The 17,000-nt window shown below is 55.3% G+C and overlaps 1 protein-coding gene across 1 annotated transcript; it reads right to left on the reverse strand.

The window, feature by feature from the left end:
* Positions 1 to 1,096: 1,096 nt before the first annotated feature.
* On the reverse strand, positions 1,097 to 16,644 carry LOC112617252 (guanine nucleotide exchange factor DBS-like; the record flags this gene model as incomplete). Its single annotated transcript, XM_025373994.1, has 11 exons — positions 16,525 to 16,644; positions 13,282 to 13,398; positions 12,615 to 12,764; positions 11,218 to 11,342; positions 9,374 to 9,488; positions 4,985 to 5,104; positions 4,362 to 4,553; positions 3,467 to 3,658; positions 2,417 to 2,576; positions 1,397 to 1,470; positions 1,097 to 1,170 (listed from the first exon to the last, which is right to left on the reverse strand). Coding segments are annotated over exons 1-11 (1,331 nt in total), but the record flags the coding sequence as incomplete, so codon positions are not given.
* Between the last annotated feature and the right edge of the window lie 356 nt (positions 16,645 to 17,000).

Below are 17,000 nucleotides of genomic sequence, written 5' to 3' on the forward strand. Positions count from 1 at the left end.
GGACGCCCCTCAGCCTGGACCCTCCTCCGTGTGGACGCCCCTCAGCCTGGACCCTCCTCCGTGCAGATGCCCTTCTACCTGGACCCTCTTCTGTGTGGATGCTCCCCTGCCTGGACCCTCCTCTGTGTGGACATTCCTCTGCCTGGACCCTCCTCTGTCCAACCTTATGGAGCCTGCCTGGACCCTCCTCTGGACAATCATCTGCCTGGAAGCTTCTTGGCAACTCCCCCGTCCCCCATCCTGCTTCACCAGCTTCCATCAGAAGCCGGAAGTGACAGACTGAGCTTTCACACCAGGTTAGGTTTACTGTAATTCCCAATTTTGCTCCATCTCCCAACCCCGCAGCGTCACTTGGACGCCGCCTGCGGACACCTGCTTGTCAGCACGTCAGGAAGAGCCTTTTCTTCTTCCCTGATTGTGGAGTTTTGATGGTCAAAGGGGCTCCTGCTGTTCCTCGAGGCCTCTGGGAAGGAGCCCCACGTGCCCCAGGGGTGTCTGGCTCCTTCCCAGTTTTGCTCTGGGGACCTGCACTCCCTGGCCCTGCATCAGTGAGGTCTTTCTTGAAGGCGAAGGAAGCCAAGAAAGGGAACTGCTTTTGTTTGCACAACACTCCCTGAATTTGAGGGTCCAGGAATCCCAGAGGAAGAGGAGGGCTGGAGACGATGCCGTCCCCCACACCAGCTGCCTGGCACCACTGCCTGCCACACTGAGCCCTGAGCAGCTGGTGGCTGCTGCTGTGGCCGGCACTGGTTGGGGCCTTTGAGTGGTGTCTCCTGTGAATGGCAGTGGAGGGTGGAGGCTCTCGCTGGGGTGGAGATGCCCCTTCACTCTTGCATTCAGCCATTGCCCTCTCTTCCCTCCCGAATCCCCCCAGTGGTGTGTGTGCGGCATGTGTGTGCTTCACGTGGTGGGGACCAGGACACACGCTCGAGCCACGGCAGGCCCTCTGGGTATCGCTTGGTGCAAAAGTAAGAACCACAATGACTTCTACACCAGCCTTCTATCTGTGAGGCGTCCACTTGAGTGCCTGACGGCACCTGGTGGTTCAGGCTGTGGTCGGAGGGCCCCTGTGAGGCCAGAAGGGCAGCGCACCTACCTGCGCAGGATGGCCAGGCTCTCCTCCTCCTCCCCTGCGGAGCCGCGGCCCTGCCGGCTCTCACTCATCTCACTCTGGGGAGAAGAACAGTGTCAGGTCTGAAAGGCGGGACACAGCCTCAAGGGCCAACTCTCAAGGCCAGAGCCCACTGGTTCCCGTATGGGGATAGGGCTGAGCTCCCACGATGGGGAGCTGGCCAGGCAGCTGGGCCGCGCCTGGGAGGGGCCACGCGGAGAACCAGGCCTGGCGTGAACCAAGGAGGAGGGTGTGGACGGCGGGGTTGTCACGGGCAAGCCTCACCTTGGCCCTCCGGTAGGGCCCTCTCCGCAGCGCACCGCCCTCGGAGCTGGAGTTCTCCGAGCCTCGCCGAATGCCTGTTGGGAAGAAGGGGAGTGGGGCCTGAAGTCCCCCCGACCCTCTGGAGAGGGGACGTGCGCCCAGCGGGAAAAGGCCCCAAGGAGAGGGCAGGACGTGGCCTCTGAAGCCATAGGCAGTGGTGTCAGAAAGGGGAGGACCATGGGGTCTCGCTGCCCTGAGTCACCCCATCTTCCCACAGCCCATGGGAACACACTGCCTGTGGGCTCTAGCCTGGGAGAACTCCCAACAGGCAGAAAATAAGGTCGCCTGGGACCCAGTACAGGAAGGCAAGAGCCTGGCCAACCAGGGCCCCCGAGATTCACAGCTTACTTTCACCAAAGCTGGGGTGGCAGCTCGCCTCGTGGGTTCGTGTGTGAGAAACCAGCAAGGATGGGAAGAGGGTTCGTTTTGAGACAGGGAGGTGGCAGGAAAGTCTCTGGGAAATGGGGCGGCACCCGGCTTGGCGCAGAGGGCAGGTTTGGGACCGGCAATGTGGGCCGGACTGAGGTGCGTGGACGTGGCTCTTCAGGGCTCCGGGAGCCCAGAGTCTGGGCCACGTGTGAGGAACGTTGTTTGGCAATAGCACTGGGAAAGGACAGACTGCGGAGAGGCTGGAGCTGGGAAAGCCGGAGGTGGTTCCTCCGTGGGAACTCTGCGTTTTCAGTTTTGGGCCACGTGGGCTTCACTGAGACCACAGAACCCTGCCACACTCGTGGAAAAGCAGCCACAAACAATGCCTACAAGATGTGTGTGGCCGGGTCCTGACAAAACTCCATTTATAAACGTGGGCGAGGGGTGGCAGGAGCCGGCCCTCAGGCCCTGAACTGGGGCCCGGAGGTGGAAGGGGAGGAGGCGTGTGGAGACGGCTTTTGCAGGTGGCTGCCTCAGATGTTCCAAGCTCTCAACGCCCGGGGCTGCCCCGAGGGTCCCACAGCACCTGGGGCACGGGGTAGCCACACAGACCTGGGGAGGGGCAGGGCGACTTTGCCAGTGCCTCGGGTCTGGGGGCCACTGGCTGCACGGGCCGCGTCTGCCTGGCCGCCAGCTTCTTCAGGCTGGCCTGCCTGCGGTGGAACACCTCCTCCATGCTCGCCTGCTTCTGGAAGACCTTTCGCACGTGCTCCTGAAACCACACGCTCGGTAAGGCGCCTTGCACGTGTTGGCGTCATTAAAAATACGCGATCATGCGCAGAATGTGCCAGGGCACGCCCAACCCCCACCTTAAATGTTCTCCGTGCCGGGTCTGTCAGCACAGCACGGCTGCGTCCAGCCCTGGCTGCTATGGACGGTGAAGGGGATGCAGCCCACCCACGGGATGGGACCCTGGTCTTGGGAAAGGGCAGCTCCATGCGAGGGAGGGGCCTGCAGCCTTCCCCAGGCATGTGGATGGCTTAGGAGGAGCCTGGTCTCAAGGACATCACCAGGTCCCAGGGCCAGGCCCTTCCTGAAGAACACGCCCACGCCACGAAGTCTGCCAGCAGAGATGGGGCGGCAACCTTGCAGGGTTGGCGTGGAAACAACTTCTGTGTTGAAAGGAAAATTCAGATCGACCTCCCAACTGTGTGTTTCTCTCAAAGAAACAAGTGTCTTGTTATTTGGGAGTAATTCATTAAATGGGCCGGGCATGGTGGCTCACACCTGTCATCCCAGCACTTTGGGAGGCCCAGGTGGGTGGATCACCTGAGGTCAGGAGTTCGAGACCAGCCTGGCCAATATGGAGAAACCCCATCTCTACTAAAAATACAAAAATTAGCCGGGCATGGTGGTTCATGCCTGTAATCCCAGCTACTCAGGAGGCTGAGGCAGGAGAATCACTTGAACGTGGGAGGTGGAGATTGCAATGAGCCAAGATCGTGCCACTGCACTCCAGCCTGGGCAACAAGAGTGAGACTCTGTCTCAAAAAATAAATAAATAAAAATAATTCATTAAACGATTCTTTAAAACTCCCCACAGAGGAATGCCCCACTGCTAGGGACAGCGAGCTGCAAATGGAGAGCCCGAGTCAGCATTACCATGAGGTCTTGGTTGAGGATGGATTCGTATTCCTTGTAAATTGTGTTGAGCTCCTGGATCTTATTTTCTGCACTGGTCTCCAAAAACTTCTCGATTTCCTGGAGGGCAGCCTCCGCACCGTCCTGGGACTGGCACTTGTCCACAGGTTGTGAGGCCAGCAGGTAAATCCCTTCATCACACCACTTCAGGGACTGGAAACACAGAGCATTGCCAAGGGCAGGACGCCATGAGAGGGTGGGCGCACCACCCTGCCCAGGCACATGCTGCTGGGGCATCCTCCCAACAGATCCCGGACCACCAACTCCTCATGCTCCCACCACCCTGTCCAAAGCACCCCGAGGGGACACAGTGCTGGACAAGGCCAGCGAATTACCCAGGGCGGGGCCCAGAGAGGCAGGGAAAGTGCAGTAGGATCAACCAGGCCTTAAGCTTCTGGATCTTTTAAAGAAATCATTATGGGCTGGGCAGGGTGGCTCACACCTGTAATCCCAGCACTTTGAGAGGTGAAGGTGGGAGGATCACCTGAGCCCAGGAGTTCGAGACCAGCCTGGGCAACATAGTGAGACCCCATCTCTATCACACACACACACAAATACAAGAATTAGCTGGGTACGGTGGCATGCACCTATGGTCTCAGCTACTTGGGGGCTGAGGTGGGAGGATCCCTTGAGCCCAGGAACCAGAAGTTGCAGTGAGCCAAAAAAAAAAAAAAAAAAAAAGAAATCAAACTGTGCAAATGAATTCTACAAAAAGACCTGCTAGGCCAGCAAGACCAGAAAGGAAGGGCGTTTTCCAGCCAAGGAGCTGCCCTCCCCATGACAAGGGTCAGCCGGTGGTGGAGGCGGGAGGAAGAGGCTGGTTTCACAGCTGGGGTGTAGGTCCGGCTCGGCCTACCGTCTCCAGGCGGCGGTGCAGCTCCAGGGACTTGCTGAGCAGCCCCCTCCTCCTCACGATCTCTGCAGAGAACTGGTCGCAGAGGTGCCGGAGCTCCTGGCACTTGGGGCGGATGGAGTCTACGGCGTAGTGCTTGTTCTCGATGAGCTGCTCGCCATCCAGAGACAGGGCCCGGGCCCTCTCCACAGACACCTGCAGACGGCCACCCAGAGGACCAGCTCAGGTCTCTTTCTGTTCGAGGCAGATGGTGCCTCGCTGTACGGGATGTGTGTCCCTGGGCACACGTGTGTCTTGCTTTGTTTACTGCTATGGATGACTGAGATGCCGCCTAACGCCCAGAGCTGTTCTGTGGCAAGTGCTTCTGGGGGCTGTGGTGGTCCCAGCAAAGGGCATTGCCCGTCTGCAGGGAGCTGACCCAGAGGAGGCCGGGCAGGGCCACGTGCTGTGGGTGGGGTGTGGGAGGGGAGGTGCACAGGCAGCAGCCCCCACCCACTGTGGACGACCCCTAGGGGCTGTGGGGGCCCATTCTCCGCTGGCGGGAGGCCCATTCCTGCGCCTTCCTGAGCAGTACTTGATGCTGCTGCTCACACTCTCCCGCCGCCCCAGCCGGGACCCCGCCTTACGCCCGATTTCTCCTCGAAGCTAGCCAGGTCCCTCAGCAGGTGCTCCACATGCGCCAGACTGTTGCCAATGTCCGTAAAGGTTGCTATCTTCTGGCACACTGCGTCCAAGACGGCTTTGACCTGGAACAGAGGAGGGCCCATCTCAGGGGAGCGTCTCCCTCACCTGAACAGAGAGCACCCGCTCCAGATCAGGGAAGTGACGGAACTCAAAATCGGGCCAAGTGGTCATCAATGAAGCAGGGACCACAGTCAGGCAGGTGCAAAGTCAGCCCCGAGTAGTCACCAATCAAGTGGGGACCGTGGGGCCTCTGGGTACCCACCAGTGACCTCACTGGCAGGACACTTGTTTCTCTGCGGCCTGGGTGTGCCTCCGTTTATCAACCACACGCCTGAAAACAGCATGAGGAGAAGATGAGATCACGCAAGGACAAGGGCTCTGGGAGCCGAAAGCCAGCAGCAATGTGGACACTGGAATTGTCGGCATTCCTACTAGATCCTAGGCGTGGAGAGTTATGTAGCTCAGTCCCTTCTAGCTTGCTACTAACTTCTAATGTCTACGATTTCTGCTGTTAGCAGGAAGACAACGGGTGTCATATAAATGATTTTTATTTTAATATTTATTTATTTATTTATTTATTTATTGAGACGGAGTTCTGTTCTTGTTGCCCAGGCTGGAGTGCAATGATGTGATCTTGACTCACTGCAACCTCTGCCTCTCTGGTTCAAGTGATTTTCCTGCCTCAACCTCCCAAGTAGCTGGGATTACAGGCGCCAGTTGCCACGCCCAGCTAGTTTTTGCATTTTTAGTAGAGATGGGATTTCACCATGTTGGCCAAGTTGGTCTTGAACTCCTGACCACAGGTGATCCACCTGCCTCGGCCTCCCACAGTGCTGGAATTACAGGCGTGAGCCACCATGCCTGGCCTGATTTTTAAAACATATAACTGCTTACTCCTTTAAATACAAAAGATTTTAATTTTTGTTATTGGAAATAATCCTGAGAACAGGTGTGTACACAGACATCCCAGTGCCAAGGAGATTGTAGTTCAGATGGCCTGGGGCTGAAGGGCAGGAAGGCAGGATTCTTGTCCATCCTTGAACCCCCTGCATCTGGCACAGCTGAAGTCTGACACTTTCCATGCTACCCACAGCCACTGAGTTATGGATAATGCAGCACCTCTCAGAAACCAGCTCGGATATAGAAGAACTCAATACCATCAACCAACAGAATCTAACTGATATTTATAAAAGTTCACCTAACAACAGTAGAATACACATTATTTTCAAGCAAGGAACATATATAAAAAAAGACCATATTCTTGGCCCATAAAACAAATCTCAGCACATTTATAAGAACTGAAATCATACAGAAGAGTATGTTCTCTGATCACAATGAATCAAACCTGAAATCAAGAATGGAAAGACAACAGGAAAATCTCTGAACACTGGAAGCCAAACAACATACATTTAAATAATTGATGGGTCAAAGAGAAAGTTCCAAAGGAAATTGGGGGGAAAAAAAAAACTGGACTAAATGGAAAAGAAAATACAATACATCCAAATTTGTGGAACACAGCTAAATCAGTGATGAGAGGGAAATTTATAGTGTTCTTATTAAATACGCATGTTAGAAAAGAGGAATAGTCTCAAATAAAGAGTGTAAGTTCCCATCAAAGCAATCCATAGAAATAATAAAGGTAAGACCAGAAATCAATTAAGTTGAGAATAGAAAAACAACAGAAAAAACTAATGAAACAAAGAACTCGTTCTTTGGAAAGATGAGGAGGGACACATCTCAATCTAGATTGACAAAGAAAAAAAGAAAGAAGATGCAAATTACAAATATCAGAAACGAAACGGGGAATATCACTACAGACCCTGCAGACATCAAAAAGATTTTTAAAAAATACTATAAACAACCCTACACATTGCCTTGAAAAACACACTACTATATCTCATTGTGAAACAGATAGTTTCAATAGTTGCATAACTATTAAGGACACTGAATTCATAATTTTAAAAGTCTCCCAAAGAAATCTCTAGGCCCAGATAGTTTTATTGAGCATCTACAAAAATCCTACAACTAACATTATACCTGATAGTGAAAAACTAAACGCTTTCCCCCTAAAGCTGGGGACAAGGCAGAGATGTCCAGTCTCACCACTCTTACCAAATAGTGGAAGCTCTAGCTGGTGCAGTATGCAGTGGGGCAGGGTGTTGGGAGGTAGAATAAAAGGCATATCTTCAAAAAGGAAAAAACCAAACTGTCCTTATTTGCACATGACATGATGGTCTCTACGGAAAATTTCAAGGACTTTACAAAAAACCATCTAGAATACGTGTGCTCAGCAGGGTCGCAGGAGACAAGATAAATATACAAAAATCAATTGTATTTCTATATGCAGCAATGCATACATAAATACCAAAATTAAAAATATAATACTGTGATGACTTCTTTAAATGGAATATTAAAGGTAAGTCAAACAAAATACGTACTGAACTTGTGTGCTGAGAACTACTTGACACTGATGAAAGAAATCAAAACAAGCGCTGAGAATACCATGTTTGTTGACTAGAAGACTCAACACAGTAAAGACACCGATCTTCCTCAAAATACAGGTTTAACACAACTACTATGAAAACCCCAGGAAACTGGTTTTTGTATACGTAGACAAGATAATTTTAAAATTGGCATGAAATGGCAAAAGAACCAGAAGCTAACACAATTTTGAAAAAGAAAACAAAGAGGGAAGAATGAGTGTACTTGATTTCAAGACATTATATAGTTGCAGTAATTAAGACCCTGTGGTATGGACAGAGGAACAGGCATGTAGATAAATGTAATTGAAGAGAGTCTCTAGACCAGACCCACATAAATGTGCCCAGAGTTTTGACAACGGTGGAAAAGAAATCCAGTGGAAGAAAGAGACTTTTCAACAAACGGTGCTACAGTAATTGGACATCCAGAGGTAAAACAAATCATGATCTAATTCTCATACCTTATACAAAAATTAACTCAAAATAGGTCATAGACTTCAATGTAAAACTATGAAATTCTGGGGGAAAAAAGCTTAGCGGAATATACTTGGAATCGAGGACCAAAAGTATAATCCTTAAAAGGAGAAATTGACAAGTTGGAGTTTAAATGCTTTGGCTGTGTGAAATGCCCGTGAAGAGGATGAAAAGACAAGTTACAGACCAGGAGAAAATATTCGTAAAACTACATGTGTGACAAAGAACTAGTATCTGTAGTATATAACGAATTTTCAAAATGTAACAGTAAAACAAAAACACAAAACCAAACAATCCAGTTAGAAAACAGGCAACAGAAATAAGGCATTTTACCGAAGAGGATATGCGAATGGCAAAGAAGCACACGGAAAGGTGTTTAGCACCATCAGCACTGGGGAAATGCAACGGAAAACCACTGCGAGCTTCCACGGCACACACATCAGGATGTGAGCATAATATAAAGAATCATTACACCACCACATGCTGGGGAAAAGGGGAAGCAACTAGTCGCTCACACGCTGAGAACCGTTTGGCACTTTCTTAAACAAACCATGTAACTACGATATAACCCTGCAATTACATTCTGGGCATTTAGGCCAAAGAAATGAGAACTGACATTTACACCAACATCAGTACATGAATGTTTGTAACAGCTTTATCTGTAATCCTCAAACCCGGAAACAACCCAGATACCCTTCAACGGTGAATGATTGAAAGAACTGTGGTCCGTCCACACCAGGGAACACAATGCGTGAGCCACCGGCACCTGGGGGTCTGCAGAGAGCTGTGCTGAGCACCAAAGCCAATCCCGAGAGTGACATTCTGTGGGACTCACTGACATCACATTCTTGAAATGGCAAAAGTACAGCCATGGGAACAGATGAGCAGTTGCTGGGGGCTGAGGAGGGGTGGGCTGTGGGAGACACGGGTGAGTCTCTCATGAGGGGCCGCAGGCAGGAGACGTCTGGGTCTGGCTGCACTGGCCGTGTCGACGTGCACCTCATGGCTGCGACACTGTCCTACAGTCTGGCACATAGCAGGGACATCACACACGCATGTTGAATAAAAGGGCATGCAAATGACTATGAAGGGAGAGCAAAGGCTTCCTGCTAATTTACGAATAATGCAGGTGTAAGTGCATTGCAGTGAGCCGATTTTCAATCACCTGTCTATACAGCGACGCAGTCATCAATGGTGCATTTCAAGGCTCAGCCCCACTTAATCTCACAGGCTCCACCTGGCAAGTGGAGACTTTTCTGCATTAAGCCGAAGTCGACCGCGTGGCACGGCTCAGCTCCTGGCACTGGGACCAGGGCACAGGCACAGGAGGCCCCATGGGCATCAGGGCGGCTGCCGGCTCCACCCAGGGCCACTCACCTCCCGGAAGCCCTGCTCGAAGTGCCGAAGCTGCAGGCACTGCTCCAGTTTCTGCTGATGCTTTGCCCAGAACTCATCGAAGGCAGCCTCGGTTTCGTTCAGCTGGGCCAGGAGCCTGGGAGAGAGGAGGAGCTGACCATCTGCGTGGCCCAGGGTGCCCCACACAACGTGGAGCACAGTGGGAGTTCTAGCGACCCCAAGGCTCACTCCACCCCGGGCCTTCCTGAGATCCTGGCCTGCACTCACTCCCTGCACCCAAACCTGGGATCTGCAGACGCAGGCACTCAGGGCGTCAGCAAGGGAGGGAGGCCCTGGAGAAAGCATCAGGGGCTGTGTGCTTTCCTTCCTGCTTCTCTCCCTCTAGGTCACTGCGACGAGGCTGCACTGCCGAGTCTGTTCATTTCATTTTTATTTTTAAAAATTTAAAAACTTTTTTTTTTTTTTTTTGAGCCGGAGCCTTGCTCTGTTGCCCAGGCTGGAGTGCAGTGGCGCGATCTCAGCTCACTGCAAGCTCCGCCTCCCAGGTTCGCGCCATTCTCCTGCCTCAGCCTCCTGAGTAGCTGGGACTACCGGTGCCCACCACCACACCCGGCTAATCTTTTGTATTTTTAGTAAAGACGGGGTTTCACTGTGTTAGCCAGGATGGTCTCGATCTCCTGACCGTGTGATCTGCCTGCCTCAGCCTCCTAAAGTGCTGGGATTACAGGCATGAGCCACCACGCCCGGCCAAAAACTTTTTTTTAATTTATTTTTTGAGATAGGGTCTGGTTGTATCACCTGGGCTGGGTGCAGTAGTGCAATCTCGGCTCACTGCAACCTCTGCCTCCGAGTAGCTGGGACTCCAGCTGTGCACCGCCCAGTCAGCCCCACGCCCACCCTGCCAGGCGTGTGCACGGATCAGCTTCACTTTACAGATGAGGAAACTGAGTCTTTGGGAAGCTGACAAGGTGTCCGACACCAGCCAGGGCAAGGCCGACCCTCATGGGCTGTGCTCCAACCTCCGCCTTGTGGACCACAGCACCCCATCTACGAGGAGCCCTCAAGGATGTGCCCTTCAGTCCCCGGGGCGTCTGGCGTGTCCCTGGCACAGAAGGCAGCTCAGGGTGTGGGCCACGCTGCATGGGAGTCAACGGCAGCTGAGAGTCAAAAGGACCAGCTCGGTCTAGGCCTGGGTGCGCCCCGCACGGCCCTGCCGGACAAGCCGCTGTCCAGCTGTGTGGGCCCTGCTCCTCAGCTGGGAGGCGAGGCTGATAGCACCCACCAGCGAGGATGGGACAGGGGAGGCTTGGGGAGTCTTGGGGATGGGTGAGGCTTGGGGAGCTCTGGGGGGTTGTGGGGGGGGCTCAGGGAGTTCTGGACATCCTAGAGCACCATGCCAACCACACAAATGCCCTACCCTGTGCTGCTATAAAGCTGGAAGCCCAAGGGAGGAATATGAGAATCACACTTTTACAATGAAAGTAAGAAACACTAGCTGCAGCGAGGAGAACCCCAAGCTTTCTCCCTGTCCATGGAAGCCCCGCTCGGAACGCAGCAGCCCCACGTCTAAGGCCTCTGCTTCCCCTAACGTCTCCTTCATGCCTGCAAAAGGGCGTTTGCTCTAGGAAATTGCCCCTAGAACAGCGGCTTTCTGTGGGGTTCAGGGGAAACGCATTTCAGCAGGAGGAGCCAGGTCCACACAGAGGCCTGGAGGCGGCTGCTGTGCTGGCCCCGGCCAGGAGTGGGGCTGCCTGCCGCGTGGCTTGCCATTTCCGTGGCCTCTTTCTTTCAGAGAGGCTGTGTGCCTGAGAGGATCCTTCCCTGGACTCGGACAGCACAAGGGCAGGAAGGCGGCCGGGCCTCACCTCTGCACGGTGGCCTGGTTGTCGAGCTGGTCCTGGTTCACGCCGGGCTCTGAGCCCTCAGCCTGCAGCTCCCCGAGGCTCTCCAGAACGCTGTGCCCCTCTTTCAGTGCCAGCCTCAAATCCTCCTGTGGAGAGAACGCAGCCTTGCACCCCGGCCCCATCCAGGCGCTCAGCGCAGGCCAGTGGTGAGGCCTTGTGGGGCCTTGCTCTTGAGGTGGTGGGGACTGAGGAGGGGGTCAACCCCTGACTCCCGAGTCTTTCCAGTCTCTTCTGCGGGGTCGTGCGGGCAGGGCAGGCTGATGTGGGGGACTCCCTCACTCCTGTGTGCCCCGGGGCAGAATTGCCGTTACAAGTCACTCAAGGCAACAGGTTATGGTGAGAGTCACCGGAGACCCAGAGACACCAGGCAACCAGGAGACCAGGAGACCCAGAGACACCAGGCAACCAGGAGACCAGGAGACCAAGAGACCCAGAGACCAGGAGATCAGGAGACCCGGAGCCCAGGAGCCCAGGAGCCCAGGAGACCCGGAGACCAGGAGACCAGGAGACCCGGAGACCAGGAGACCAGGAGACCCGGAGCCCAGGAGCCCAGGAGCCCAGGAGCCCAGGAGACCCGGAGACCAGGAGACCAGGAGACCCGGAGACCAGACAACCAGGAGACCAGGAGACCCGGAGACCAGGTAACTAGGAGACCAGGAGACCAAGAGACCCAGAGACCAGGAGACCAGGCTTTCTCATGGTGCCTGCTCCTGGTCCTCACAGTGTCCTCACGGTGGAGTGGCCGAGTGACCACAGAGGCACAGTCCTCAGGGACACACCAGCAGGTCATGGCCCTGGGCCACAGTTGCTGCAAAGCCAGGGGCAGAACAGCAGGGAGCACGTGCTCCTCAGAATACATTTGTCTCAGCAAGGGCTGTGGACACGTGAGCACTGGGAGTTTTCTGCGAACAGAACTCCAACCACCACTTCATCGCCTGCTCGGCATGAGAAAGCGGCACAGACATCCTGTCTCGGTCACACTCAGAAGCCACAGAGCAGTCTATTCGGGAGCTCCCTGCAGAGACAGTCTATTCAGGAGCTCCCCGCACCGACAGCCAAAAGCGCTTGAGAGGAGAGCTGCCCCCGGTCCCACTCCTGAAGCCACGGCCGCCCAGGGCCAATGGTTGACTCAACGCCATAATGGTAGCCGCAGCTAGCACGCTACAGGGTTCATTTATGCTGCTTTTATTCCGTCCTCATCGGAGAAGTTGCCCAGCTAATCACCATCAAAAGGCATCTCAAGCCTGCTGACTTCTTGGTTTCATGTGCTGCCAACACGAACTCCCACGGGGACAGAAGACCCCCCGCAGCTTCTGACCGGAGCCCCTGCAGCTTCCAACCGGAGCGCCCCCACATACCTTCGCCTTGTCCTTCTTCTCTGTGTGCGCACACAGCACTGAGCTCGTCGACTGGACGTCATTGGGCAGCTCTGTTTCGGCCAGCTCGGTCCCGAAGGACTGCAGCATCTGAGCCGTCTGCTTCACCATGAGGGCGAAACTTTCGATGGCCTTGGAGACAGAGAAAACACAATTGCACGCCTTGTGCACTGCACCCACCTCCTGCTGCCCCGAAAGCAGACACCGGCGGAAACCGTTCCCGCGCAGACCCATCAGGCGAGGTTAGCTAATGCGAGGACAGTGGACACCCTCCCACAGCATCCTGCCCTCCTTGACCTCTTACGAAACATACCAGGCCACTCTACACATGTGCCCGTCACCTAGAGTCGCCTGTGCCTGTGCTGCCTCTCCCTGTCGAGAGCAGTGAGTGTTGCAAAGCACAATGCAAGAGTTTTTTTTTTTCCGTCTCCAAGCCCAGAGAAAGCCACTCCCAAACTTATTACTCATGTTACTTCTTTACAATGACTAAGGTCCACCGAGACCATCTCCTCATTCTTGGGAAAGAAAACGACTGTTAATGTGAACATGTTTTTGGAAAAGGCCGTGCTGTGACGCGAGAGCAATTCCGTGGAGGTGCTCGAGCTGGTAGCAGCCAGCCCCGGCCCCCACCGGCCCTGACGCGGCTCACCGTGCGCTGGCACAGCCACCGGGAGTGGCAATAGTCCAGGGTCCCGCCCAGGTCCTCGGTCAGCTGCGACTTATCGATGTAACCGTGTAAGTCTGGTACGGAGCTCAGCATTATGACCTGGAGAAGAAAGGGAGTGGGTGGTGGCGTTTGGGATTATTGTTGGCTCCCGAAAGAGCTGCCCCATCAGCAGAACACACAGCAGCACAGAAGGGACCACGTCTGCCTGGACGCTGCGGGTGGCCGTGTGGATGGGGGCACCTGGACACGGTGGGCGACTGTGCGGATGGGGGCATCTGGACACGGTGGGCGGCTGTGCGGATGGGGGCACCTGGACACTGTGGGCAGCTGTGTGGATGGGGGCATCTGGACGCTGTGACTGACTGTGCAGATGGGGGCACCTGGACGCTGTGAGTTGCTGTGTGGATGGGGGCACCCGGACATGGTGGGCGGCTGTGTGGATGGGGGCACCTGGACACGGTAGGCGGCTGTGTGGATGGGGGCACCTGGACGTGGTGGGCAGCTGTGTGGATGGGGGCACCTGGACGCTGTGGGTGGCTGTGTGGATGGGGGCACCTGGACATGGTGGGCAGCTGTGTGGACGGGGGCGCCTGAACGTTGTGGGCAGCTGTGCAGGCAGAGATGCCTAGACGCTGTGGGTGGCTGAGCGGACGGGATGCCTGGACGCTGTTGGTGCCTGTGCAGATGGGGGTGCCCGGATGCTGTGGGCAGCTGTGCAGACGAGGGCGCCTGGACATTGTGGGTGGCTGTGTGGACAGGGGCGCCTGGCTTCGGACCTGTGTGGACCCGGGTGTGGGTCCCACTCGCCCGCAGTCCAGCCGCCCACTCTCTGTGTCTCGGCTGCCTCCTTCGTAAATGGGCATGTTGTGCCTGAGCTGATCACACCATGGCGAGGGGCCAATGACGCTGTCGGAGGTGCACAAAACCCAACGCAGAATGGCCTGTGACGGCCACGGACACGCAGCAGGCGTTTACACCTCCTCCAGCAACATCATCAGACAGCGCTCTGATGGGAAAGATGCTCATTTTTATCCCTGTTCCTGCCAAAAACACCCCGCGGTCATTGCAGACACCAGCTGAAACCAACACCCCAGCGCCGAGGCCGGACGGGGAGAGGCTGGCAGTTCCCGCACCGTCATGGTTACGCGGGAAACCTGTGCTTGCGACGGCCGCATAAGCTCCACGTGCCTTGTCTTCGTTTCTCTGCCTTTCTCTTGCCCTTTTTGAGGCCACTCCATCCGTGGGTTTGGATAAAATCTAGGCTTGGCTTTGCAAGCTCAGACGGGACCACAAAACGGGTCTCCCGAGGTTTAGCTCAGGGGTTATTTGACACCACACGATGTATTATTAAATACCGTATCAGTCTAGAGTGGGGACTCTCAACTAGGGGTGATTGTGCCAGACAGCCATGGCAGCAGAGGTGCCGGGGCCACCGTTCTCCCTAACGTCTCCTTTCTAGGGCTGAGTTCAGCAGCCAGCCCTGAAACACGGACACACACGTGTCAACAACTGCATCCTTCACATCATCCACTCTGTAACTTCAAGAATTATCTAAGCGGGGCTGTGAGTTTGAAGATGCTGCTGATTTTTGTGAAACCCATTTTGATGGCTTGCTGTGGAGCCACTGTGCAGGGGAGCCTGTGGCATGGATGACCCATGAGGTCGGCCTTGCTCCCTGTGACACATCTGTGGTCACAAAGCCTATGGCTACTGTGCAGTGCCTGCCAAATAGGAGGGAAGGAGGGCACACGGAGTTATCTCTATCATAAGCACCATAACACGCACACGCCACTGCAAGAGGTGCTGTCCGCAGGGCGCTGAGCTGCACACACAATGCCTAGCTCGTCCTGGTGTCAGGACACGAGCCTCCCACTGCCCACGAGTCCCTGCTCTGCACGGTTCGGTCACTGGTTGTCTCTAGGGAATGGACGGTTCAGAAACTAAGGCTTCTCCAAGGCTACAAAAAATAGTGCATGCACAGTTTCCCAATGGCTTGGAAGCCGGTGGTTCTGGGGCCACCAAAGCACGATGGCACACAGCCCCATGGGGTGCCATGCAGACCGCCCTGCACCTGCAGTCACTGCTCCAGACCAGGCACCAGGGTCACAGGCGACACCTGGAGTGGACTGCATGGGGGTGGGCAGAGCGGATGGGGCCTTGTGGCCCCCAGGGCTGTCTTGGGCAGGGGGAGAGGAGGGGGAAAGGGAGGAGGAGGGGGAGGGGAAAAAGGGGGGAGGGGGAGGGGACTGGAAGGGGGCAGTACACGGGGGAAAGGCCCCAGGCCGTTTTCCTCCCTGTCAGAGAAGGGCTCTTGCACGTTTGGCATTGAGGTTGTAGCACAATGAGGGTGGGGAGGGAGGGCTTGTGCCACCTGATTCCCAGGGCACAGGGAGTAGCTTCACAGCAAGTGACCTGCACCCCAGATTCCCTGGCTTCCAGCAGCATCTGGCTGGTGCCATGGGGGGCTCTCAGGTGCCTGGCGCTGGCCCATATGTCTCTGTTCTTTGTGGCAAAGAAGATGTGAGCTTGCCGAATCAGCTGACCAGGGCTCTCAGGGGGAGCTGACACAGCTGGGGCTGGTGACCGGGCTCCACAGGCTCCAAGAGACTTTGTGAAGCCTTTGTTCTTTAAAGGACAGCGGATCAGGGCAGAAGGTGCTTTCTCAGTGGGCAGTGCTGGGAGATGCTGCCCTGTGCCGTGCTATGTGGTGGCGATGGGGCAGGGGTCACCCCGTTGGCTGCTCCAGGACAGGTCTGGCCCATCCCTGTCAGCAGTGGGTGCTCCCTCCCAGGTCCAGGGACGCTTACAGCCCCCTCCCCAGCCCTTCTCTCATCCCTGGGGTGCAGGCAGGGCCTGGGCTGAGTTCCTCGCAGGTGGGCCGGGGGGACTGTCAGTCCTTAGGGTCCCGAGTTCTACAGTTTTCCTGGGGGTAGGAATGTCACGTGACCCGCGTCCTGATGGGACGGCCACACAGTGGCCTGTCTGAGGTGGATGCTCTGTGTACCCCCAGTGGGGTGGGGGCTGGGGCGGGGGCGGAGGAAGAAAGGACCGCGTGGCCTCTGACGCGTTGAGGAAGTGCAGCTTCCCACCAGGTCCTACAGAGTTTTGTTGACCACGTGGCCCTGAAGTCAGCTCCTCGAGGATTTTGATGATCACAGATGAGCCAGGACGGCAATTAGTTCTGTTCTGCTCCCGCAGGATGGGGGGAAGGGGGGCGGAACTTACCGGCACCTTCATCTTAAAGTCATCTCTATTGAATTTGAAAGCGATGTCGGAGAGAGTCCTTTGGAAAAAACCCGTCGGGCGAAGCACAAGGACGAGCTGCAGGTTTGCCGGGAAAGATGCCTGCGAGAGAGGGCGAGAGACAAGAGCCTGCAGCGCGCTCTGTGGACAGCGGACCCCTCGCGCGGTGCCTGCACACTGGGCTGACCGGGGAGGCACAGTTCGTGGGCCGGGCAACCTCAAAGCGGCAGGTTTACACCGAGAAAAACATGGTAGAGATGCTGGCCTCTGTGAGAGGCATCACCCTTTTCTAAAAGAAAAGAAAAGCCACATGCCTTGGTAGAATGTTATGCTGCTTACACATGGAAAAGTCAAAAGCTTACAACAGTTGTTAGGGGCTGAACTGTGTCCCCCCCAAGTTATTATGTTGAAGCCTAACTCCCAGTGCCTCCGAATGTGACCTTGGTTGGCGACGGGGT

This window comes from Theropithecus gelada, unplaced genomic scaffold (genome assembly GCF_003255815.1).
Source record: "Theropithecus gelada isolate Dixy unplaced genomic scaffold, Tgel_1.0 HiC_scaffold_15978, whole genome shotgun sequence".
Taxonomy (NCBI): domain Eukaryota; kingdom Metazoa; phylum Chordata; class Mammalia; order Primates; family Cercopithecidae; genus Theropithecus; species Theropithecus gelada.